Below are 25,206 nucleotides of genomic sequence, written 5' to 3'. Positions count from 1 at the left end.
GCAGACAAAGCGATTCATCTACCAGGCTATGTGGGACAGTGTAGCTGCTGCTCTAAAAGACCGGCAAGACATGTGTGGCCTCTATGTCTACAAGACTAGCAAACGAAGTGTCCGACACCACATGCTTCAGAATTTTGCCATTCTCGTAGGTCCCTGCACATGGCAGCATGTTTCAAGAGACTAGGTGATGCTGCTTAGGAAGTCGCAAGGAGATGGCCAATGCAGAGACTTGATGTACCATGTAGACGGCCCCAGATGGCTCAAAATCCTGAAGTTGCGTGGTTGGCCATAAAGATTCCCTGTGAAGCTGTGTACCCCCTGTCTGACCACGACCTGCCAAATCCAAAATAATTAGCCGGCGTGGCCAATCAGGGAAGACAGACATGAGCACATAGAAAAAAGGGCCAAGAAGAGACTCTGAAAAAACCAGTCAGCGCCATCAAAGAAGGAGCCAACTCAAACGCTAAAGGAGCCAACCAAGCCTTTGACGCCCTAGCCAAAATGAGCTGTAGCTGGACCGAGCACTCTGGTCAGCTTGCCATCAACGTCAGGTACCTCCACAGATCCCCCGCCTGAATCTTGGGATGTTGACCAACCAGCCAATTATTATGTGACCAGCAAGAAAAGAAGGCTGGGGTGCTGATGGCCAATAATCAGTATGGGTCTGAGGTGACAATAGTGACAGCTGATATCCTGCCTGATCGATAGCTGACTGCCACAGACTGGAAGGCGGTACAAAGGGAGCTCCAGTATCAAAACAATGAGTTTCACGCACCGACTCAAGTCCCAGTTCATCGCCTCTTAAGCGAGTGATTTAGAGACCCCTACAAACTGTAATAGAGGAGAGTGTTACAGGACACCAGACTGAAAAAAACTTGGGCTGGTCTTACTAGACTATTAGAGAGACACCGGTATAGATATTTGCTGTGGCCACACACACGTAAGAGATGACAAGGTGACGACCAGTCAACACCAAAGAGACTGACCAGCTGCCGGGCCGGCCAAAGACGACCATTTGGCCCTCCAGAGTGAGATAGAGTCTAAGCTGTCCCAAATGGTATATAAGAAGCCAGTCATCGTTAGCCAGCAGCGCGCGGGAATGCCTCACTATATTCAGCTTTTTGTTGCACACACATCAACTGTTTTTGATATGTTTATTCATATAAATATATTTACATACTAGCTGTACTACCCGGTATTGCCAGGGTAATAGAAACATCGTTAGACAAAAAATTGATTTGTATTTAACATATAGCAACATTGACCATTCTAACTTTCGAACTACATATCATGAGAAAAATGTTTTGTCTTATAAACAATGAAAAGTAGTAAGAGTTGCTTGCTAATAGCCTGGCACATTTCCAATGGAAAATTTGAGGATGCTTAATAATGTGAGCCACCAGTTTCTCGTGACGTTATGCTATGGCCCTGCATTGTACGCAAAGCCATTGGGTATTTGCTCCAATATCGGACATATATGGCTTAGCTAGCCTATCAATCTCGTTGGCCTAATGGGTATGGCATTGGACTGCCAAACGGTGGGGTCCGAGATCAAATCGTCTTTGGTATGGATTGTTTATTCTAAGATTTTAAGATTTATAGCCGGAATGTGTACAGATTCACTTACGACGACGGAAGACAGACGACAGATGGACATACTTTGAGCAATATATATATAGATATACCCTTCTTCTTGAACAAGTGGTTGGTTTATTGTTGAGCAGTAAAAGCTTTGCGGTGGATCCAATACACTTTATGCTTTGCAAATATATTTGAAATTGATTGCTCAACAACGTGTTTATTGTTTTAAAACTGATATAAGTATTCTTTAAAAAAGGATAGATAGGTTAAAATTGAGTTTATGCAACCTGAATTTAGCATTGAAGTATTAAAAATACATGAGATTCATAGTATTGTAAATTATTACAAAATATTAAAACTACAAAAGATTATCTGTCTATAATTTAATTAAAATTTCCAGCAATTGCTGAATGGTTAATCACATTGATTTAGACAAATAGCTAGTAGGAACATGCCCTCTAGCACCACTGCTGTTAATAACTTCAGTCCATCCACTCCCATCATCCTCTCGTATAATCCGAATCTCTTCTGCTTCACCCATGTTGATGCAGGTGTCTCGGTCTTCTGTGTAACCAATTTTATTGTTAGAGAGTCATGTGGAGTAATAAACTACATGTAATAAATTCAAAGCCCAAATGTTGTAAGAAAACCGCATGAGATCTGGTAATGATATATCATGAGACAGGAGATGATTATCGCGATGAGATCCACATTATTATCTCTAGTCTACAAAATAGGCTTTGAAAAATGATCTTGGCAAAATAGTTAATTGACTGCCTGTGTTCTTAGTTTATTTTCACTTACGTGCTGAGAATGCATAAAGTGCAAATCTTATGCTGATGATGAGAGGCTCACAGCTGGCACCAAGCACCCTCTCTGGTGTGGCAGGAGTGGCTGGTGTAGATGGTGTAAGGACCCTAAACCATGGAGACATTGAGCATTAAGATATATCAGTAGTATATAGAGAGCAGATCTACACACAAAAGTGACGGATCCAGCGGGGGGATAGAAAAAGGGGGTTGTGAATTAAATTGGCTAGGGGTGTAGATTGAATTGTGTGGAGTTGAATGAGATGTTGGGGTTTGGGGGGAAATTGTGGTGTAGAGTAGGGGGTTGAATTCGAGGGGTTACGGATCCGCTCCTGGCGTAATCGGCGGATTATCTGTGGCTGAGTCATCCGATTAGCGGGGGATGAGTCATCCGATTAAACGCGGATTATCGCGGGATTAGTCGGGGGAATCGTCGCGGATTAGTCGGGCGAATCGTCGCCGATTATCGGTGGAATAGTGGGGGTGAATATCTGGGACATCGAGGGCTGGATGGTTTTCCGGAGTGGATCTCGCGGATTATCGAGGAGAGCGAGAGATTACCTACCGGATGAGTGAGGGGGTTAATATCTGGGACACCGAGGGGTTGATTTTCCGGAGATTGTTATATTTTTGAAACATGGAATATATATGAGAAAGTGTTTATGTGCAAAGTGGAGAATGTTATATATTTGAGAACGTTGAATATATATGAGAAAGTGTTTATGTACAAAGTTATTTTTTTTGAAGATTTGATGTTTTTGTAATGTTGAAGCTCTTGAATGGTTAAGAATTTTAAGGATTTTTATTTTCGGTTTTTTTATATATGTTGAATGAAAGATCAGTTTTATTACAAAATTATTCACTTTAAAAGATATATTTATATGTATTATTCATTATTTCCATCATCATTTCGTTTCAATAAAAATAAAATAGTTTATGTTTAACTTGAAATATATGAAATGTACAAGTAGATAAGTCACAATAAAGATAATATAGTATAAATGAAACATTGAATATATATAAGAAAATGTTCATGTACATTCTTTAAAACGAAGTGTACAAGTAGATAAGTCAGAATAAAGATAATATAGTATAAATGAAACATTGAATATATATAAGAAAATGTTCATGTACATTCTTTAAAACGAAGTTTGTATCGAGTTGTTCATCAATCACTCATCGTCATCGGAAATAAGTGAGATAGCAGGATCCTTTTTGCATTGTACCGAACTCTCGTAAAATCTGCTTGCTTCTTCATGTCCCATGACTACTACATCGTAGTATTCGCGAGTATTGTGAGATGTTACTAGCCCCTTGTATATAATGATACCCGGATAATTTTCTTTCAACGAAAGGGCACATCTCGAAGGCATCGTTAAAGTTCCTTGAACTTCCTCTCCATCAACTTTGGTTGAAAATGCTACAGTTGGTACCACATCCACATTGCCTTCACCATCTTTGTATTCACTTGCTCCAACATTGTGATAGTGGAAAATAGATGGTGCTTTGAACTCCTTGAGATGACGAATCTCGAAATGTTGTATAAGTTTTTCAAGTCTCTTCGATCTCAGATTGGCTAGAGTACGTTTCATGTCCGAGGGAGTTGAGGTTCCTTCTGTTACTCTTCTTAAGTCATGGTAACTTCCCTGTCCATTACTCTTAGGTTTTAATCTAAGATATACCATAATACTTGGATAAGACAGCGATCCATCCAGAAATCGTTGTGGAGCAAATACAGCAGTAGATTTACTAATCCCATTTTCCACATAGTTGAAGTGAATGATACAGCACGCTCCATGGATCGAATGAGCTTCTTCCGTTTTTGTCACCTCCATAATCAATCCTATTGAAAGATCTGACATTCTCTGCAGTGATTTTGCTTCCATTAAAGTAGCCTTACTTAATGTTCTTAACTTGTCTGCCACATCTTTTGCCCTTTGCTCCAAATTCGTTTCGATTTGGTTGGATTTCTTCTTCTTCGTAGGAGGAGTCGTGTTAAAAAGAGTTACAGGTGACATTTTCTTTTTCGACATCTTCACTGAACTATTCGATCCAGGTTTTATCACTCCAGATTGAGTATTATCCTCCATAGTTGTGTAGTGTGTTAATTCTCCGAGTTTGAATGAACAATTGATAACGTTTTAGTAAAATTCTGCTGGTTATATACAATTCTCCTCATCAAATGATTAATGAGTTTTGATAAATTTAGTTGCATCATCCATAATATCAGAAGACTTTTCGCAAAATTGAAAATCGCGAGATTCAATTTCGCGAAAGTTGACTATATAATATATATAATGTGTAATTTCGCGAAATCCAATTTCGCGAAATTCAATTTCGCGAAAGATGACTATATAATATATATAATGTGTAATTTTGCGAAATGGAATTTCGCGAAATTCACTTTCGCGAAATTCAATTTCGCGAAAGTTGACTATATAATATATATAATGTATAATTTCGCGAAATCCAATTTCGCGAAATTCACTTTCGCGAAATTCAATTTCGCGAAAGTTGACTATATAATATATATAATGTGTAATTTCGCGAAATCCAATTTCGCGAAATCCAATTTCGCGAAATTCACTTTCGCGAAACTCAATTTTGCGAAAGTTGACTATATAATATATATAATGTGTAATTTCGCGAAATCCAATTTCGCAAAATTCACTTTCGCGAAATTCAATTTCGCGAAAATCTGTTTACTATTTTCGCTTCATTAATTTCTTTGGACACACCCATCATTCTTCAATTCACTATATAAGCGTTGCATAATCTGATGGAATATTCTGCCTCATTAACCATCTCTTGATGCCTACTTATATTTGAGAATTTGGGTCGATCGAGTGTTGATACCATAAGGCTTGTATGCTTCAGCTAGAATTCTGTTAGCCGGCTACTCGCGATTAAGTTCGTTGAGTGTCGCTGTTTTCAGGGGCTGTTGTGTGGACAAGCGCCTTGGCATTCGACCTGATTGTTTTCCTAGGTTTACCTATGGAATTCTCCTGTTTGGTTTGGCTTAACCATTCCATAACAGTCTCTCGACCAGTAAATAGATGAAGATGATGAACTAGTAAAGGGGCATACATGGATTAATATGTGGATTATTTTGAGGATAGCTCCAACTCAGTGTGAGTATATCAATATATAAAACTTATATCAAAAAGTAAATAATATTCGGTTGTATTTGTTACCAACTTTATTTCGATATAAAGTATATATGTATATTCAATTGTAAAATATAGAAAAAAAAATTTATGTCAGATCTTCTAGTAATTTAACAATTTGGGAAGTTCCTTGAATATGTACATTGTCAACACCTTCATTTTCTTCGTTATTAAGACTTTTACTAATTTTTTTTCATTCCAATCATATCTATCTAGTATAGTTTTTCGAACTACATGATCTCGTGTATCTGTTTCAGAAATTTTTAGCATAACTGTTAGAAAATCTTCTATTGAACATCCTCTGCTCCAAAATATTGCAAAGAGAAGACAGTAATCTCCACATGTTGTTGAAAGAATTGTTTCCAATAAAACAACCTTTTTGCCAATCAGGTGTAACCAATAAAAAAAAAAAAATTTTTTTGTTTGTTTTTTTTGTTGAACATTTCCATCAATATATACATTTATAATCATTGCTCACTTGTACACCAACATAGACTAGTACAATCCTAGTTTTTTGTTTATTGTATCTTCAGTAGCTTTTATCTTACTCACATTTTATTATTATATATATTTATAATCACTGCTCCCTTGTATATCATCATGGACTAGTACAATCCTAGCTTTGTTTGTATCTTCAGTAGCTTTTATCTTACTCACATTTTATTATTATATATACATTTATAATCATTGCTCACTTGTATATCAGCATGGCCTAGCACAATCCTAGTTTTGCTTATTGTATCTTTAGTAGATTTTATCTTACTCACATTTTATTATTATATATACATTTATAATCACTGCTCACTTGTATATTAACATGGCCTAGCACAATCCTAACTTTGTTTATTGTATCTTCAGTAGCTTTTATCTTACTCACATTTTATTATATATACATTTATAATCATTGCTCACTTGTATATCAGCATGGCCTAGCACAATCCTAGTTTTGCTTATTGTATCTTTAGTAGATTTTATCTTACTCACATTTTATTATTATATATACATTTATAATCACTGCTCACTTGTATATTAACATGGCCTAGCACAATCCTAACTTTGTTTATTGTATCTTCAGTAGCTTTTATCTTACTCACATTTTATTATATATACATTTATAATCCATGCTCACTTGTACATCAACAGGGTCTAGCACAATCCTAGCTTTGTTTATTGTATCTTCAGTATCTTTTATCTTACTCACGTTTTATTATTATATATTCATTTATATTCGCTGCTCACTTGTATATTAACATAGACTAGCACAATCCTAGCTCTGTTTATTGTATCTTCAGTAACTTTTATCTTACTCACGTTTTATTATTATATATTCATTTATAATCACTGCTCACTTGTATATTAACATGGACTAGCACAACCCTAGCTTTTATCTTACTCACATTTTATTATTATATACAATTATAATCACTGCTCACTTGTATATTAACATAGACTAGCACAATCCTAGCGTTTTTTATTGTATCTTCAGTAGCTTTTATCTTACTCACATTTTATTATTACATATACATTTATAATCACTGCTCACTTGTACATTAACATGGACTAGCACAACCCTAGCTTTTATCTTACTCACATTTTATTATTATATACAATTATAATCACTGCTCACTTGTATATTAACATAGACTAGCACAATCCTAGCTCTGTTTATTGTATCTTCAGTAACTTTTATCTTACTCACATTTTATTATTATATATACATTTATAATCACTGCTCACTTGTACATTAACATGGACTAGCACAACCCTAGCTTTTATCTTACTCACATTTTATTATTATATACAATTATAATCACTGCTCACTTGTATATTAACATAGACTAGCACAATCCTAGCGTTGTTTATTGTATCTTCAGTAGCTTTTATCTTACTCACATTTTATTATTATATATTCATTTATAATCACTGCTCACTTGTACATTAACATGGACTAGCACAACCCTAGCTTTTATCTTACTCACATTTTATTATTATATACAATTATAATCACTGCTCACTTGTATATTAACATAGACTAGCACAATCCTAGCTCTGTTTATTGTATCTTCAGTAACTTTTATCTTACTCACATTTTATTATTATATATACATTTATAATCACTGCTCACTTGTACATTAACATGGACAAGCACAACCCTAGCTTTTATCTTACTCACATTTTATTATTATATACAATTATAATCACTGCTCACTTGTATATTAACATAGACTAGCACAATCCTAGCTTTGTTTATTCTATCTTGAGTAGCTTTTATCTTACTCACATTTTATTATTATATATACATTTATAAATCACGGCTCACTTGTACATCAACGCGAAAGTGAATTTCGCGAAATTGGAATTCGCGAAATTACACATTATATATTATATAGTCAAGTTTCGTGAAATCGAATTTCGCGAAGTGAATTTCGCGAAATTGGATTTCGCGAAAATTACATATTATACATTACATAGTCAACTTTCGCGAACTTGAATTTCGCGAAAGTACTACATTATTATATAGTCAACTTTCGCGAAATTACACATTATATATATTATATAGTCAACGAAAGTTGACTATATAATATATATATTGTGGAATTTCGCGAAATTCAATTTCACGAAAGTTGACTATATAATATATATAATATGTAATTTCGCGAAATCCAATTTCGCGAAAGTTGACTATATAATATATATAATGTGTAATTTCGCGAAATTGAATTTCGCGAAATTACACATTATATATATTATATAGTCAACTTTCGCGAAATTACACATTATATATATTATATAGTCAACTTTCGCGAAATTGAATTTCGCGAAATTACACATTATATATATTATATAGTCAACTTTCGTTGACTATATAATATATATAATGTGTAATTTTGCGAAATTCACTTTCGCAAAATTCAATTTCGCGAAATTGGATTTCGCGAAATTACACATTATATATATTATATAGTCAACTTTCGCGAAATTACACATTATATATTATATAGTCAACTTTCGCGAAATTGAATTTCGCAAAAGTGAATTTCGCGAAAATGGATTTCGCGAAACTACATATTATATATATTATATAGTCAACTTTCGCGAAATTGAATTTCGCGAAATCTGTTTAGCTGATTTTACAATTTCGTGATCATAAATTACACAAGTTTAATCAATCATAATATTGATTCTGCTTACTATATAAGCAACGAGAAAGAATAAGTTTTTCATCTCATTTTATTTATAATAGTTTACAATGTGTGCTCGAGACAAAAACGTGGATAGACTCCTAACTCAGACAAAATGCATCGACACGTGTGTTGAGATATGGGGCTACTGCCCTTGGGGTAGAGAGGTAGATCCTGAAAAACAGAAGGCTTTTCGATTCAAGATCAAGCTTCAAAAGAAAGTAAGTACTACATTATAATATTTTACTAAATTATATTTTTGATTAAAGGAAACTTGAGAATATAAACTACATATTAAATATATTTCGAATTATAGGGTTTGCTTAAATGAAACAATTAAATTATACAAAGTAATTTTGGAAATTATTGTAGAAATCATTGGTCATGCAGCAGCAAAGAGAGGAGTTCTTTCGTAACTTCGATGTTACATTGACTTTAAAAGTAAGTATTACATTATATTTATTTCGTCTAATATCGTTGTATAATGATAAAACATGTAACTAAAGATCAAATACATTCAACAAAATTCACTCCAATTGGTATGTAGGAATGTTAAAATGAGTATCAATCTGTGAAAACAGTAATTAATATTTTGTATAACTCCACTTTAAAACAAAAGGAGTTGGAATTGAAATTCAAAGTAAGACCTGACTGTGTTTTAATTTGTCTGCATGTTCTACTCTGACTATAATCAATGCAATTGTAGGATCCTGGGCATCACCGAACTAAATATAGTCCTTTTCGGAGAAGGCTTTATGAATTTGAATCTTCAGTAAGTAGTACATTATATTTATTTCTTTATTTTAACTGAATATCCTCCTCTGTCTGTGTGTCCTAGTCTGACTATGTGATGTAACATATTTGTTTTTCTTATTGTCTGTATGTCCTACTCTAGCTGATTGCATATCCTATTTTGTCTGCATTACATCTTGCATATCATTCTATGATTCGATGACTAATGCAATTGAAATTTACAATTTAAGTTGGAGTCCATTGTGAATGTAGAGTCTACTATCTCAGCAAGGTTATAGTAATCCATCCTGACTGTAATCATTGCAATTGCAGGCTCCCGTATCTCAACAGGAAGATTCCATTCAGAAAAAGGATGGATCTTCTTCTTCTTCAGTAAGTATTACATTATATTTGATTTTTAGTTTGAATGAATGATCTAATCTGATTGTATGTCTTACTTTTACTATATCTCACTAAAAATAATGTATGTTTTGATTGTAGACAGTTCATTCTCATTCGACAATGAAAGAAGAAGAAAATTGGGATTGAATGAAATTCAATAGTCTTTTTTATATTATGTTTTAGCATTTTTATATACAAAACTTTTATTCAATAACATATCCATTGATAGTAAGTTTAAATCCCTATGATATATCATCAAATAAACTATATAAAATTTAATCATAATATCATTTCCTTAACTCATTACTGTCTTGATATACAGAGTTTATAATCTTTGTTTAATTTCTCTCTGAATTCCTTCAGATTGCATGCTCCGTCAATTCTGAAAAGTTTTAATCCTGATGAAGACTTAGAGTTCATGTAAATCTCACTTCGATCCAATATCATGAGAGCTGGTGTCAACCATTGAAATGATGAGGGAATGTTATACTTTTGAGGATCGATGATCGAACATAATACCACACGCTCTCCCTTACGTTCAACGAAGAATTGCAACGCAATCTCACAATTGTCATTTTCTTCAGACTTATTTGCTTGTATTACTTCTAACGAAGCTGGAATATCCAAAACTTTTAGATCAATCCATTTCCATGGTTCTTGCATTTCCTCGGTTTTAAAAACTGTTGCAATAGGTGACGTAATTTTCTCATCTCCTTCCATATAATTTTCCTTGGATTCGAATAACCGCTTTACTACCGAACTTTTTCTTGATGATCTTCGTAATGACGTAGTTCTGTTCAATCTAGACTTGGTTGGTCTTCTATACTCTCTTTGTTTCATATTCAATTGGGAAGTTCTTTCAGAAATAATGTCGATATTCATACTATTGGAAGTTGACTCCTCAGAAGCTCCAGTAACAATCAACACTAACTAATAATACTTCATCAATTTATACATTATCTTTAAAAAAGTAGTGGAACCATAACAGCGATGGATAATTTCAGAATTTATGAAGTTTACAATCAAAATGAATATTCGTTCGCAAACACATCATTCTCATTCGGGATCGGAAAAAAGAAAATACATACAAGCTCCGACGATCTCGAAATCCATCCGCCACCGTCCGTCAACCCGTCGCCACCGAGCTCTCCGTCAATCCCCGAAACGGCACGGAAGAGCGACCTCTACCGGACGCCAACGAAATCCGATAATCCCAAATACAACCGCGAATCGTCTCGCGGCCCGACTCACCACTCGGCCACCGACACCACCACCGCGACGTCACCAACCAACTCACACCATTACTCGCACCATGAATCACACAGCTCGCCATGACTCACACCATGACTCAACACCGCCTAGCTCCGCCCCCCAACTGTCAATCAAACAGATCCTGATGTGATGTCACTTCCTGCTCCCTAAGCTCCGCCTAGTGTGTGTAGATCTGCTCTCACTATACTACTTATATCTATATAAATATCAGTTTGTCGTCTGTTATAGCGATAAAGTTTTATGAACAAATAATGCACTTCATACAGGATTTGAACTAACGAAGATTGCAACTGTAAGTTTGCAAACTCGTGCACTTAAAAACAAGGTTAAGCCGTTCTTATTATTCTTAGCTATTTTATCTGCATGTATGGTGTCTTTATCATTAAATGTAGAATCACTTTTTATTATTAATTAATATTACCTTTTGCGTTTGTTTTGCTTTTTAAAAAAGATTAAAGGCTATTTGAAAATTCATTACCCAATTTTTTAACTTTCAACTGTGATGCTTCAATTTTAAATATTCTATTACAGTACCACCTCCAGTTTCCAGTTCTTCCTCGTGGCGATCGCTAAGAAATATTAAGTTTAAAGCTTTCACTCGTAGACTGTTGTATTATCTTGAGTAGGAATTGCATCTACATTCCCTCCTCATTTGGTCGGACAACGCATTTGACAAAACAGTCCGAAATCTCATTTTACGTTTGTACTGTAGTATCGTTATGAGGTACGTACCATTATCGTTGTACAGGTATTCAAAAGTTGGATAAATAGCTTCGGTTGCAACAGTAACCTTTTTATACATGCGCTTCTATGTATCATTGTTATTATTAATTCAACATTATCATGATTTTTAGTTTGTTTTGTATTATTTATTTTATTGTATCAGTGTCAATTCATTTGTCATTGTAGTTAAACAGACTATCTAGCCATTACTTACTAACTATTTCACATTTGAACATCTTTACAGTTGTTTTATTTTTATCTTAATTTATTTGAGCTGCCCAAACACTTTTCTCATGATATGAAATTAAAAAGTTGGAATGGTAAATGTTGTACATAAATTCTCTGCCTAAAGACTTTTTTATTACCAGCGCAATGCCAGGCATTCAGCTAATATATATATACATGTATATATATATATATATATCTATATATATATAGATATATATAGATAAATATATATGTACATATATATATATATATATATCTATATATATTTATATATATATATATATATATATATCTATATATATTTATATATGTAAAACCTCTAATTGAATGCCATGGCGCTCTATTTTCAACCCTTCCTCTGTAGTGGTAGTCCATTGGAGGCAGCATTCAAATAGAGGCTGGTGTATTTTTCAAATGGTTTGTCAGAATTTTGGGTAGATAAATTTAGCCCTTTGACGGGCAAAGTGAATGCCGCCTATACTTTTCCCTCTCTTTCTGGTGGAACGATATTAACCCTTTGGATGCAATTAATCTGCCAACTTACCTTCAACCTGTCAAAGGACTCTTAATAAATATGCATTGAGAAACCATAAAATATCTCTACCAGTTAATATCTATTGCTTGCAATTTACCTGCGTTGATATTATAGCCTTTGCACTGCTTTGCGATTTTCTGGAGCTTTCAACTTTTATTTCATTCTAAATTTGAAAACATATTTCTTATCTTATATTTATATTTATCAATGTTGCATAAAACCTCATTGCATTCATTGATATGTTTGTTACAGTTTGCAGCCAAAACTAGCTTTTTATGTGCAATAGAAAACGGGCTACGGACATCGATCAATTGTAAGTTCAGATTACCACAAATATGCTATCAAATAATTTGCTACAAATCGGCAAATTTATAAGTTATGTAATGATAATCTATCAAATGCTACACATATATATCCGTGAACAAGTGACATAAGCGAACCACACTTATATTACATGCAGAAAAAAATTGATGTTTTTAAAATGAAAATATTTGCATTGCTTGCTCGGATAGCCGAGTTCTGATTTTTGCTTTCGATGGAACGAACATCTTTTGGTTGTCTAATACCTTCCACAATGTCTTTTGACCTCAACTCTTCTTCTGCACTGCTGAACTAGTTTATATTTGCATCCAAACAATTTTTACGAGAGCAAAGGTTTTACGTGTTGCGTTTAGCACTAATGCAACGCATAAAAGTTGTGCTCGCTAAACATAGTCTATTACATAGTCAATACTAGTCATTCATCTAACCTCGTAACCGTTTTTTATACATGCACTTCAAAGTATCAAGACTGCATTAAACCAGGAACTACTATTAGCCTGAGACAGTTGTTAATTATTTCTATGGTGTGACTTTGAAAGTTTTAATGAACGAAGCAAAAAGTTTCGGAGTAGACAACAAGAATTGATAGTTATTGATGTAACCGATTCATTATTAATGCGACTTTGTGGACACTTTTCTACTGATAAATTGATATTATGGGTTCATAAAGATCCTAGATTGTCAAAGTGGCGATCAAATGGAGGTGGCATTCAATTAGAGGTGGCGTTCAATTAGAGGTTTTACAGTATATGTGTATATATATATACTACTAATTATGGAAAATAGTTGTACTTATCTTTGCAGCTACTGTCAGTTTTATGACCTCTCCTGTCAATCATCAAGCTGCTTCGGGTAGCAGCCTGATGATTGACAGAAAACTTATTGTAAACATCAAATGATCTTTTGATTTGTGGCAGGTAGACTCGTATCTAGCAAAATGGCAGCCAAAAAAGGTACCTTCTTGAACTGTCCAAATATGCTGTAGGAACAAGGCCGGACTTCTTCTGGCTAGTTATTACCTCAGTCCACCCGTGACCAGGATCTTCAGCAACAACAGTTACTACTTCACCCTCCACCAGATTAATGTGTAACTCTTCGCCGCCTATGAAGCAACTCATAAAGTCATCAATCGACACATCATCTGGGTGGACTTGAGATTCTGTCAGTAGCTAAGCACATTGATGAAGACAATACCGTAACTTTTGAACCAATACAAGAGTTATGGTTCGAGTCAAGAGACTGCACTGTGTTTGTTTACTGTGCCAAAAAAAGTTTAACTCTTTAAGATTCCAAGGTCTGAACCATAAACATTCATCTCTTTTGCTACAGGAAGCCATTAAATTGACTCGCCTAACTTGTTCTTTTTGATAGTAAGTTGTTATAATGAATTAGTTATGTACAAACATTTATAACAGGTTGTAGAGGTAACAGATCCAACAGAGCTAATCGAGATTTCGCTACAATAAAGTTAGGATGTTGTGGTATCATTTCGCCAAAGCAAAACGAAGCGATTGGTTCTTTTACTCAAAATTCATGGCATAATTCATAAGTGGATGCAAACTTACATTGTATGAAGCATATTGCTGTTCAAAGGTTATACTCAAGTCCAAACAACAACATTGTATAAGAATCTATAACTTGTGACCCCAACATGTCACAGGTTATACTGCAGTCATAGCAGTCTCCAAATTGCATGAGAAGATGGACACTTTAGACCAGTGGTTCCCAACTACCTTGGAGCCATGGACCCCCTGAGCTCTTTATTTAAAAGTCATGGACCCCTTTATAAACATCATAATATATGGTGTTTTTAACAATGCATCTTAAATTGGCAAACATTATAAATTAGAATAATATAAGAGTCAATAGATTTGACATGTTTCTATTTACTTACATAAAGCAATGCTATACTAAATTGCTTTGACTGTTAATTTTCAGTTTGTTAGTGGGATAGATTATACTTCTTGTTTTTCACCAAATTCTCAATCTTTGGGGAAATGGTTGACAAAGTGCACCGCATGTCGTCTTCAAGTCCCAGTCGGTTTCGTTGTTTCCATTTGAGAACAACCATGGAGGAGAAAGCGGACTCGCATAAGTATGTAGACACAAATGGGAGCAGAGTTTGAAGGGCGTGTTTGGCTGGCTGTGGATGAATCATGGAAGGCCAAAATTCTTCAATGGTTTTATCTTCATAAACATATTTTGTTATTTTACTGATCTGCTGGTTTCCTTATGTTGTTAAATATATATAGTTGCCAAAGATTGTCACAATTATGATCAGTCAGCTGCCATTAACAAGCATTCATGGTATTATTAGTTGCCATTGTGCAATGACCCAAATTTGGTTTTACATGTAGATTTTGAGTATGAAAACTAAAGTGCACGGCTTTGCTGCTGTCCCATCTTATTGGCCAGATCAAATCATTTGACAATGACAAAAAACTTTGCCATTTTATATTATAGGTGGAAAAATATTAATCGAAAACTTGGGAAAAAAGGCCGTTGTTTGGGTGATTTCGGGTAAATTATATTTAAATTTAAGCATATACTAAGACCCCTACCAATCTGAAAATTGGTAAAAATAAGTAAGTTGAAATGTTTTATTTTCCATTGATCTTACTTAGTATATTGCTGAAAATGAAGAGGGAAAGAGAGAATTACGTGTTTGCTGGTTACAGGTTGTGTTGTTTTGTACTACTAACTGGAAATCAAGTATTATCTAGCGATTGACGCACATAATTGATTAATGTCTAGACCTAAAAACCTAACAAGACAACGCGACCACCCCACGGGAATTGCATTAGCCTAGAAACCCAGGCTGGTACAATCCCAACAGACTTCGAGCATTAAACCCAGCCCATATGATAGCCGTCGTTTATCCTTTTAGGGTTTTATATCATTGATCCAACCAGCCACTATGACAGAAATAGCTGTAAATATCTAGCTAAAAAAACCAATACTGACTCCAGCCTGTGGACCCCTTCAAAACCTCCTGTGGACCCCTAGGGGTCCATGGATCACCAGTTGGGAACCACTGCTTTGTACACTATAGACACTGTTCAACTGTCCTTATGAAACTAAGACTTGTACTTATACAGTGGCACTTTGTTTGCGAGTCTGTTTTATAATATTTGGTTAGAGAGTTCGGGTCTACCTTTTGGTCAAACTGCAAAATGATAGTGTGTTTTTGCAGTCGGTTGTACTGAACAATGCCGAAAAATCTTTTAAATGTGGCTTTTATACTTGAAATGCATTGATAATTGTGCAAAATTCTCTGCTGATTACAAAGAATTTTAGATTGAAAATTTAGGATAAAAATTCTAGGTTTTACAGCAAAAATACTGAGCCACATAAAACTTAAAGTTTTTTAGCAAAAATTAATTTCGTCAAAAATTTTGATAATGAGAGGTTTAAGTTTTGCAAATGGAGCTGATGAGCATGCCTTAACCGTAGACGAGCACTCACCACAATCATAAGAACATCGTGCTATGGCTTGATTAGACATTCCACGTGAGCTGTTTATCCGCTTTTCTTTTTTACCTTTAGATGCTCTGCAAAGATAACAGGTAGTAACAGGTTGATATTACTATTTACTACATAGTCACTAGTGCCTCTATAGGTAGCAACAGGTTGATCTTACTACTTACTACATAGTCAGTAGTACCTCTATGGGTAGTAACAGGTTGATATTACTACTTACTACATTGTCAGTAGTACCTCTATAGGTAGTAACAGGTTGATCTTACTACTTACTACATAGTCAGTAGTACCTCTATAGGTAGTAACAGGTTGATCTTACTACTTACTACATAGTCAGTAGTACCTCTATAGGTAGTAACAGGTTGATCTTACTACTTACTACATAGTCAGTAGTACCTCTATAAAACTCATTTACAACATATCTACACAGTGTGCAGTACATCTATGAAATCATTTACAGCATATTTACACAGCGTGTAATACTTCTATGAAAATCATATAAAACAAATCTACTTAGTCTGCAGTACCTCTATGAAACTCAGATACAACATATCTACACAATGTGCAATACATTTATGAAACTCAGATACCACATATCTACAATGTGTGCAGTACTCCTATGACACCCTTATACAACATATCAAAATGCTGTACAGTAAGTACATACATCTATGGTACTTCTATCTAATTTATCTAATAACTCTATGAAATTCCTATACAATTTATCTGCAACTCTCCTGTATCATGCATTTATTTGAATGCAAGAGTAACTGCCATTGGCTGCAGAGGAACCAATGGCAGATTAGCGAACGAGAATAAATTGATATCAACCCAAACCTCAGCCGCTTCTCAATCTCGTCAGCTAGTTTCTGGCTCGTCTCTTCTGTGGAAATAGATAAATCTTTTGGTCTCCCCTTAGCTTCGTTATTTGCCTATGAACAAGAATGTGCAAAGCTAACTTGTAAAATACACAGATTGATTAATCTAGCAGTAATTTTAGCATTAAATTTTCTCCTATCAAGTTTTAACTAAAGAGGGTGGAAGTATGTCGTATGTAAACCACGTTTCTATAACCTATGGTCTTTCTCAATTTTTGTTTGAAAGGGTGAGAATAGGCTCTTTTGAATGCAGTGAAATTACAAATGTGTCCTTTAGAGGTCATTGCCGAAGAATCCTAAGTGCTGGTAGCGAGTGTAGTCATAAGAAGGGTGATAAAAACATATTACCAATGCTGAACCAACAGAGCAGCATTTGTCACATCATGTGTATTGGTATTGCTCCTGTGCTAGATTACATGTTACATGATGGAAGTTATGAGTCTTTTTTTATATCCAAAACCCTTCTTTAAAAATACAGAAGCCAAAAGGTTTACATGAACTTATCTAGGCTTTAAAGGTGACGACTGTACTTGCATCCTTCACGTTTACTGCACGGCTGAGAATATAGGAATAGTTATGGTGGCATGGAGTTATGTTCTAACTGAATTTGGCATAGAATGCCAGTCGACAATGGAAAGTTAATGAATTGCAAATCTTCAAAGTTTTATAAGCTGTTCTAGTAAAGATTGTATCAGAATTACTGAAATTTTAATTGATGTCCAAGAATTTAGGTCAAATGTTATATAGGGCAAAGTATCTTTCAAATGATATTCTAAATAAAAAAATGGCTTATAAAAGCTTCTTCGAAAGTCACCTTTATGCATGACTTTGTTGGAGAGTTACTACTAATAATATTAGAGAGATACTACTAACAATACAGGAGAGCTACTACTAACAATATTACGGAGATACTACTAACAATATTAGAGAGATACTACTAACAATATTAGTCAGATAGTACTAATAATATTAGAGAGGTACTACTAACAATATTAGAGAGCTACTACTAACAATATTAGAGAGTTACTACTAACAATATTAGAAAGCGACGACTAACAATATTAGAGAGTTACTACTAACAATATTAGAGAGACACTACTAACAATATTAGAGAGATATTACTAACAATATTAGAGAGCTACGACTAACAACATTAGAATGTTACTACTAATAATATTAGAGAGTTACTACTAATAATTTTAGAGAGTTGCTACTAACAATATTAGAGAGCTATTACTAACAATATTAGAGAGCTACTACTAACAATATTAGAGAGATACTACTAACAATATTAGAGAGATACTACTAACAATATTAGAGAGCTACTACTAACAATATTAGAGAGATACTACTAACAATATTAGAGAGGTACTACTAACAATATTAGAGAGATACTACTAACAATATTAGAGAGCTACTACTAACAATATTAGAGAGATACTACTAACAATATTAGAGACCTACTACTAACATTATTAAAGAGCTACTACTAACAATATTAGAGAGATGCTACGAACAATATTAGAGAGATATTACTAACAATATTAGAGAGCTACGACTAACAACATTAGAATGTTACTACTAATAATATTAGAGAGTTACTACTAACAATTTTAGAGAGTTACTACTAACAATATTAGAGAGCTACTACTAACAATATTAGAAAGATACTACTAACAATATTAGAGAGTTGCTACTAACAATATTAGAGAGTTACTACTAACAATATTAGAGAGCTACCACCAACAATATTAGAGAGATACTACTAACAATAGTAGAGAGCTACTACCAACAATATTAGAGAGATATACTGCTAATAATATTATGGAGCTACTACTAACAATATTAGAGAGGTACTACTAACAATATTAGAGAGCTACTACTAACAATATTAGAGAGCTACTACTAACAATATTAGAGAGCTACCACCAACAATATTAGAGAGATACTGCCAACAATATTAGAGAGCTACTACTAACAATAGTAGAGAGCTACTACTAATAATATTATGGAGCTACTACTAACAATATTAGAGAGTTACTACTAACAATATTAGAGAGCTACTACTAACAATATTAGAGAGCTACTACTAACAATATTAGAGAGATACTACTAACAATATTAGAGAGATACTGCTAACAATATCTGAGAGTTACTACTAACAATATTAGAGAGATACTACTAACAATATTAGAGAGCTACTACTAACATTATTAGAGAGCTACTACTCATAATATTAGCGAGCTGTAAACAGCACTGGTCACAAGGTAATATGGAAATGCTCTTCAATTTATGAACAAGTAACAAACTGCCATATTCCTTGGACATAAATAATTTTCAGATCGCAATATATACCACATGGTAATCAGATCATAGACATCATATACTGTGTAATGGTAATGTAGGCAGCTTCGGGCATCCAGACTGTACTTACCTTTGAATAATTGACCGCAGGCTCTGGAACAAATGATGTTCCGGTAGCAAACACCTTGGCTATAAAAAATGTTAGACTTTGAAAGAGATACTCCATGTGATAACGAGACAATATGTCTAAGGAAGTCTTTTAAAAAGGCAGCATATATACAGAAACTTATATATATAAGTCTGTGTTTGTTTGTTTTTTGTTTTCACCTTTGTGTCCAGTTATAGCGATTAAACTCTAGCAATGAAATATCCATATTGCACTGGATTTGATCACAGAACTTTCAGATCTGGATGTGGCTAACTTAACCATTAGACTAGTGATCCAACTTTGCATAGAGATCAATAATATTCAAGATATTCATTAAATTGGTTGAAATACTGATACTTAGAGAGCTTGGGGTTATTAACTAGCACTATTGATCATAAGGCAAAACGGAATGATTATTAAGCTGTCTGCTAACATGGCATTAGTTTTAGTAAATTTTACTAACTAGCTTACAAGGTAAGTTACTCAACTAAAAATCCTCATGCTTAAAGCACTTGTGGTTATTAAGTAGCACTATTGGTCATTACGCATAACAAATTAATTATTAAACCGACTGCAAACATGGCAATTGTTTTAATAAATATTACTAACTAGCTTACGAGGTAAGTTATTCAATTTCAGTGAGTTATCATTTAATTACCGTGCAACGCCAGACATTCGGTTAGTATAAAATAAAGATTAAGCATACCGTAGAAAGTAAAGTAGGTAGGAATACAGAAACAGACTTTACAAGGAGATATTGTAAAATAAAATTTTAAGCTGCACAGGTAGATGGAATAAAGAAGCAAGATGAGTAGGGAGGTAGAATATGGAGGTAGCAAACGCAGTGAGGTAGAATAAAGAAGCAGCATGAGTAGGGAGGTAGAATATGGAGGTAGCAAGCACAGTGAGGTGGAATAAAGAAGCAAGATGAGTAGGGAGGTAAAATATGGAGGTAGCAGGCGCAGAGAGGTGGAATAAAGAAGCAGCATGAGTAGGGAGGTAGAATATGGAGGTAGCAAGCGCAGTGAGGTTGAATAAAGAAGCAGCATAAGTAGGGAGGTAGAATATGCAGGTAGTAAGCGCAGTGAGGTGGAATAAAGAAGCAAGATGAGTAGGGAGGTAGAATATGGAGGTAGTAAGCACAGTGAGGTGAAATAAAGAAGCAAGATGAGTAGGGAGGTAGAATATGGAGGTAGCAAGCACAGTGAGGTGGAATAAAGAAGCAAGATGTGTAGGGAGGTAGAATATGGAGGTAGCAAGCACAGTGAGGTGGAATAAAGAAGCAGCATTAGTAGGGAGATAGAATATGGAGGTAGCAAGCGCAGTGAGGTGGAATAAAGAAGCAGCATGAGTAGGGAGGTAGAATATGGAGGTAGCAAGCGCAGTGAGGTGGAATAAAGAAGCAAGATGAGTAGGGAGATAGAATATGGAGGTAGCAAGCGCAGTGAGGTGGAATAAAGAAGCAGCATGAGTAGGGAGATAGAATATGGAGGTAGCAAGCGCAGTGAGGTGGAATAAAGAAGCAGCATGAGTAGGGAGGTAGAATATGGAGGTAGCAAGCGCAGTGAGGTGGAATAAAGAAGCAGCATGAGTAGGGAGGTAGAATATGGAGGTAGCAAGCGCAGTGAGGTGGAATAAAGAAGCAAGATGAGTAGGGAGATAGAATATGGAGGTAGCAAGCGCAGTGAGGTGGAATAAAGAAGCAGCATGAGTAGGGAGGTAGAATATGGAGGTAGCAAGCGCAGTGAGGTGGAATAAAGAAGCAGCATGAGTAGGGAGGTAGAATATGGAGGTAGCAAGCGCAGTGAGGTGGAATAAACAAACAGGATGCGGAGGAAAGAGCCAACAGACTTACTGATATATTCAATCATGAGAATACGCTCTATGAGGCTGGTTTGTGAGTTTATTGAGTCCATTGCTGCCTCTACAATCAGACTGTCCTTCTTTCTCTGTTTCTCATTCTTTATTTCTTCAAGCTAGAACAAGCATGGAATAGATGAACTTGCAGCACAAAGTGTGATTATTGCTGAGAGAGAGAGAAAGAAAGAGAGAAAGAGAGAGAGAGAGAGAGAGAGAGAGAAAGAAAGAGAGCGAGAGATAGAGAGAGAAGGAGAGAGAGAGAGAAAGAGAGAGAGAGGGAGAGAGGGAAGGAGGGAGAGAGAGAGAGAGGGAGAGAGGGAGAGAGGGAGAGAGGGAGAGAGGGAAAGAGAGAGAGAGGAAAAGAGAGAGAGAGAGAGAGAGAGAGAGAGGAAAAGAGAGAGAGGGGGGAAAGGGAGAGAGGGAAAGAGAAAGAGAGAGAGGTATTCAATAATATCTTCGGCTATTGTCTGTCTCAAGTTTAGATTATACCAGCATTTCTACTACAGTCATACTTCGACTTACGAGCTTAATGCGTTCCGAGACTGAGCTCGTATGTTCATTTACTAACATGTTGGTGCAATTTATTTATATATAAAACCATTAAATATATATTGATTGGTTTCCATACTCTAAAAAATGCAAATAAAACACTCAAAACAAGATATTGTAACAGAAAGAACATGTTGGTTATTGTCCTAATTTATCAAATGCTTTTAAAAAGCGACAATTAAAAACTAATGCAAGGAAATTTGATTAATTAAAATGTAAAATTAAATACATACAATAGTAGCTAACGCTAGCATTTGCCAGAGAGAGAGATATAAGTTATCCTTCATTACAACAGTTGACTTTGATAAATTTGTATTTTATCAATGTCTTAAAAGACAAATGTAGAAGCAAACCTAAAAGCAAACTTTCATTTTTAACTTAACTTAATTAAAATCTCTTCGGCGTTTGTAGTTTGAAGTTTCTCACTGGTTAGCTAATTTTTTCTTTGTTTTGTTTTCACGACTAGCCGGCCGTTTTAAGATAATCCTATCTATAGACGTTTGCCTTTGTCGCCCTTTCAACATGTTGCAATTAGGACGAACGCAGGTGTCGTCACAAAAGGTTAATGCACGACCACTAGCCAACTTGTCCGAATGTCTATTTTTATAGTTTTGCTAGATAGCACCGGCCTTTTCATATAGCATCGTTTCAGTTACGCTGTCACCGGCCAATTGTTTATCCAATGCCTGAGCAGTCTCTTCATCAGCGGTCGTGAGGATCGCTGCGCCCTTTAGAAACTATGGCCAGCCCTTTTGCGAACTAAATGCCCTGAATATAATCCTTCGGTTTGATAATTGTGGATGTATTTCTGTCATATTGCTGAGCTAGCTCAATCACGCATACACATTTTGCATATTTTTCAATATTTTTCCGTTTAATATCAACTGTTATCATTCGCTTTTTCTTTGCATTATCTTTCATTTTACTGGCAAACTTTTGGTCAACGCAGAGTACTTTTAATTCACATAATTCTGCACTGAAAATCGCACCAGAAAAAACGTGGTACAAAAGTATAACCTGAGCAGTTGAAAAATACAGAGTGATGATGTTTTTATAAAGCACCTCCGGCATACTTGGCAACTGACTCACGTGCTCGTATCTCAAACATGGCTCATTTGTTAGTGCTAAAACTTGCTTAAAAGCTGGCTCGTATCTCAAGTTTCTCGTACGTTGGAGCACTCGTAAGTTGAAGTATTACTGTATTTGTTTAGCTCGCAAACATTCCCTTGTTTTGGTTTTTGAATGTGACATGAAGATGTCAGTTATGCTAAAGCTTGCAGCTGTTTTTAGCTAACTTGAAAATTCTCTTACAGTTTCAGATAGCAGTTCTATTTATGACACCTATTTACTACAATAAGTACCCCTCTGCCGGTCTTTCTTACAAGGTAGGATACATCACAAGATAACATACCTCTTTCTCGATGTTGTACCTCCATGTGCTGAGGATATTGTCTGCCTCATCAACGACGTATTGATATTCTACTGGTTCATGTCGTGTGTCACCTTCTTTCTTATCACACTTGGACATGGCCAGACATATGTACAAAAGTTTGCATCAAAAATGTCATCAATGATGAGTGCAATTATCAACACAACGCAATTTGCCTAAAAATAACAATACCAACAGAAAGCAAAATATTTATAAAATACAGACTAGCCCATAATATTGGTAACTAATCAGCGATCTGCAATGAATTTACAAAGCAGAATCTGTTTTCCTACGATGTATGAACATAGTGCACTTTATCATGGTAAGTTCACTGCAGTAGAAAAATAACCAGCTAGTACATTGTGTTGCTGCAAGCAATCATCAGATAAGATAAACTCTGTTGGCATTTTTAGCCACTTATAAGCACATCATCTTTGATATAAGCTACTGATTTCAAGTTTTTATTTTCACTATGTTACAACAATTGTTATAAAAATATTTCAAGTTAATTTTTATATACTGTATATATGTGGCAACGACTGGCCAGCCCTCTACTTGGCGTGGTCTTAGAAAAAACATCTAGTGACTGATGTCACGGCCCAGCAAACCAAGAAGCCGACAACAGCTGAGCCAAACCCGCTGAAAACCGGCCAGAAAAAAAGGACAAGCTTGTGCTTAAGCAAGAGGGGCAGGCCTTTTTGGATGAAAGGCCTAGATGAAACCCCACTCAATGCACTTCATCTGAAACTTTCAGACAAGACTGGGCTTTGTTGTAACATACCCTCAGCTGTAAACTATTTATATTTATTGTTCAAATACACGCCTATTCTCAACTCAAAGGGGCTGGTTCTCATATGTGTAGAAGAGTAGAAGCTTGCATTGAATCCTTTACAATGGTGACGGCAGTGGGATAGAACTATGCTTCACTCAAACTGGTGAACCTCTGAATGAGCTTCTAAACCCTGCTCCACTATACAAGATGGGTTGAAAAATAGAGCGCCGTAGCGTTCAATTGGAGGTTTTATGGTATGTATACACACACATATATGTACATATATTTAAAACCTCTATTGAAATATTGAGACGATATTGAAATATGTAAAGTTCATTAATCCAAGTTAATATTTTAGTATGCTATAGAACTTTACCACAACTCAAATATTGTCTCGAAGTTGCTATGGACAAATACTTCCAAGTTATTGATTTAATTAAAGTTTGTGAATTTTGAATAGTAAAGCTAATAGAGAAAACTAGAGTTGTTAACAACTATTACATGAGGAACTTCCTTATGCTTACAATTCCTTTGTTTCTGGAAAACAAGAGCATCTGATGGCTGATCCAATTTCAACACTGAATAGGTTTAAAAACCTGAAAGTGAACAAATGAGCTTGAAATGTGTTGGCTGTATTTGGCATAGCCTGAGTACCATGCAACCGGCATGATACTCTATTTGACTACTCTATTATTAGGTATGAGATAGAAACAACCATTGTCCAACAAAATATTAAGCTGAATCCCTTTGTGTGGAGTAATGGACTTTGTCTAGTTAAACTAAACATTGTATAATTCCATGACCAAACGAGCGGAGCAAATATTTGAGAGCTTT

General features: G+C 35.1%; 1 protein-coding gene and 1 long non-coding RNA gene across 2 annotated transcripts; one reads left to right on the top strand and one right to left on the bottom strand.

The window, feature by feature from the left end:
• Positions 1-1,915: 1,915 nt before the first annotated feature.
• Positions 1,916-23,699, bottom strand: LOC137401625 (uncharacterized). Its single transcript, XM_068088063.1, has 8 exons — positions 23,583-23,699; positions 21,618-21,738; positions 19,745-19,803; positions 17,264-17,364; positions 16,418-16,503; positions 13,910-14,054; positions 2,386-2,498; positions 1,916-2,145 (listed from the first exon to the last, which is right to left on the bottom strand). Exons 1-8 carry the CDS (start codon positions 23,697-23,699, stop codon positions 2,000-2,002), a joined length of 888 nt encoding a protein of 295 aa, XP_067944164.1. The 3' UTR covers positions 1,916-1,999.
• On the top strand, positions 9,101-9,864 carry LOC137401405 (uncharacterized). Its single transcript, XR_010979330.1, has 3 exons — positions 9,101-9,180; positions 9,446-9,511; positions 9,805-9,864. It is a non-coding gene; the product is annotated as an uncharacterized lncRNA (long non-coding RNA).
• Positions 23,700-25,206: the final 1,507 nt, after the last annotated feature.

Source organism: Watersipora subatra, chromosome 8 (assembly GCF_963576615.1).
Source record: "Watersipora subatra chromosome 8, tzWatSuba1.1, whole genome shotgun sequence".
Taxonomy (NCBI): Eukaryota; Metazoa; Bryozoa; class Gymnolaemata; order Cheilostomatida; family Watersiporidae; genus Watersipora; species Watersipora subatra.
Note: the sequence above shows the minus strand (reverse complement) of the source record. Positions and strands in the feature narration are given on the sequence as shown.

Coding starts and splice junctions, on each gene's coding strand:
- LOC137401625 (XM_068088063.1), bottom strand. CDS start 23,699: ATGTCCAAGTGTGATAAGAAAGAAGGTGACACACGACATGAACCAGTA. Junction 21,739..23,582: donor GGTACAACATCGAGAAAGAG/GTATGTTATCTT, acceptor TGCTTGTTCTAG/CTTGAAGAAATAAAGAATGA. Junction 2,499..13,909: donor TATTTGGACAGTTCAAGAAG/GTACCTTTTTTG, acceptor TCCATGGTTTAG/GGTCCTTACACCATCTACAC.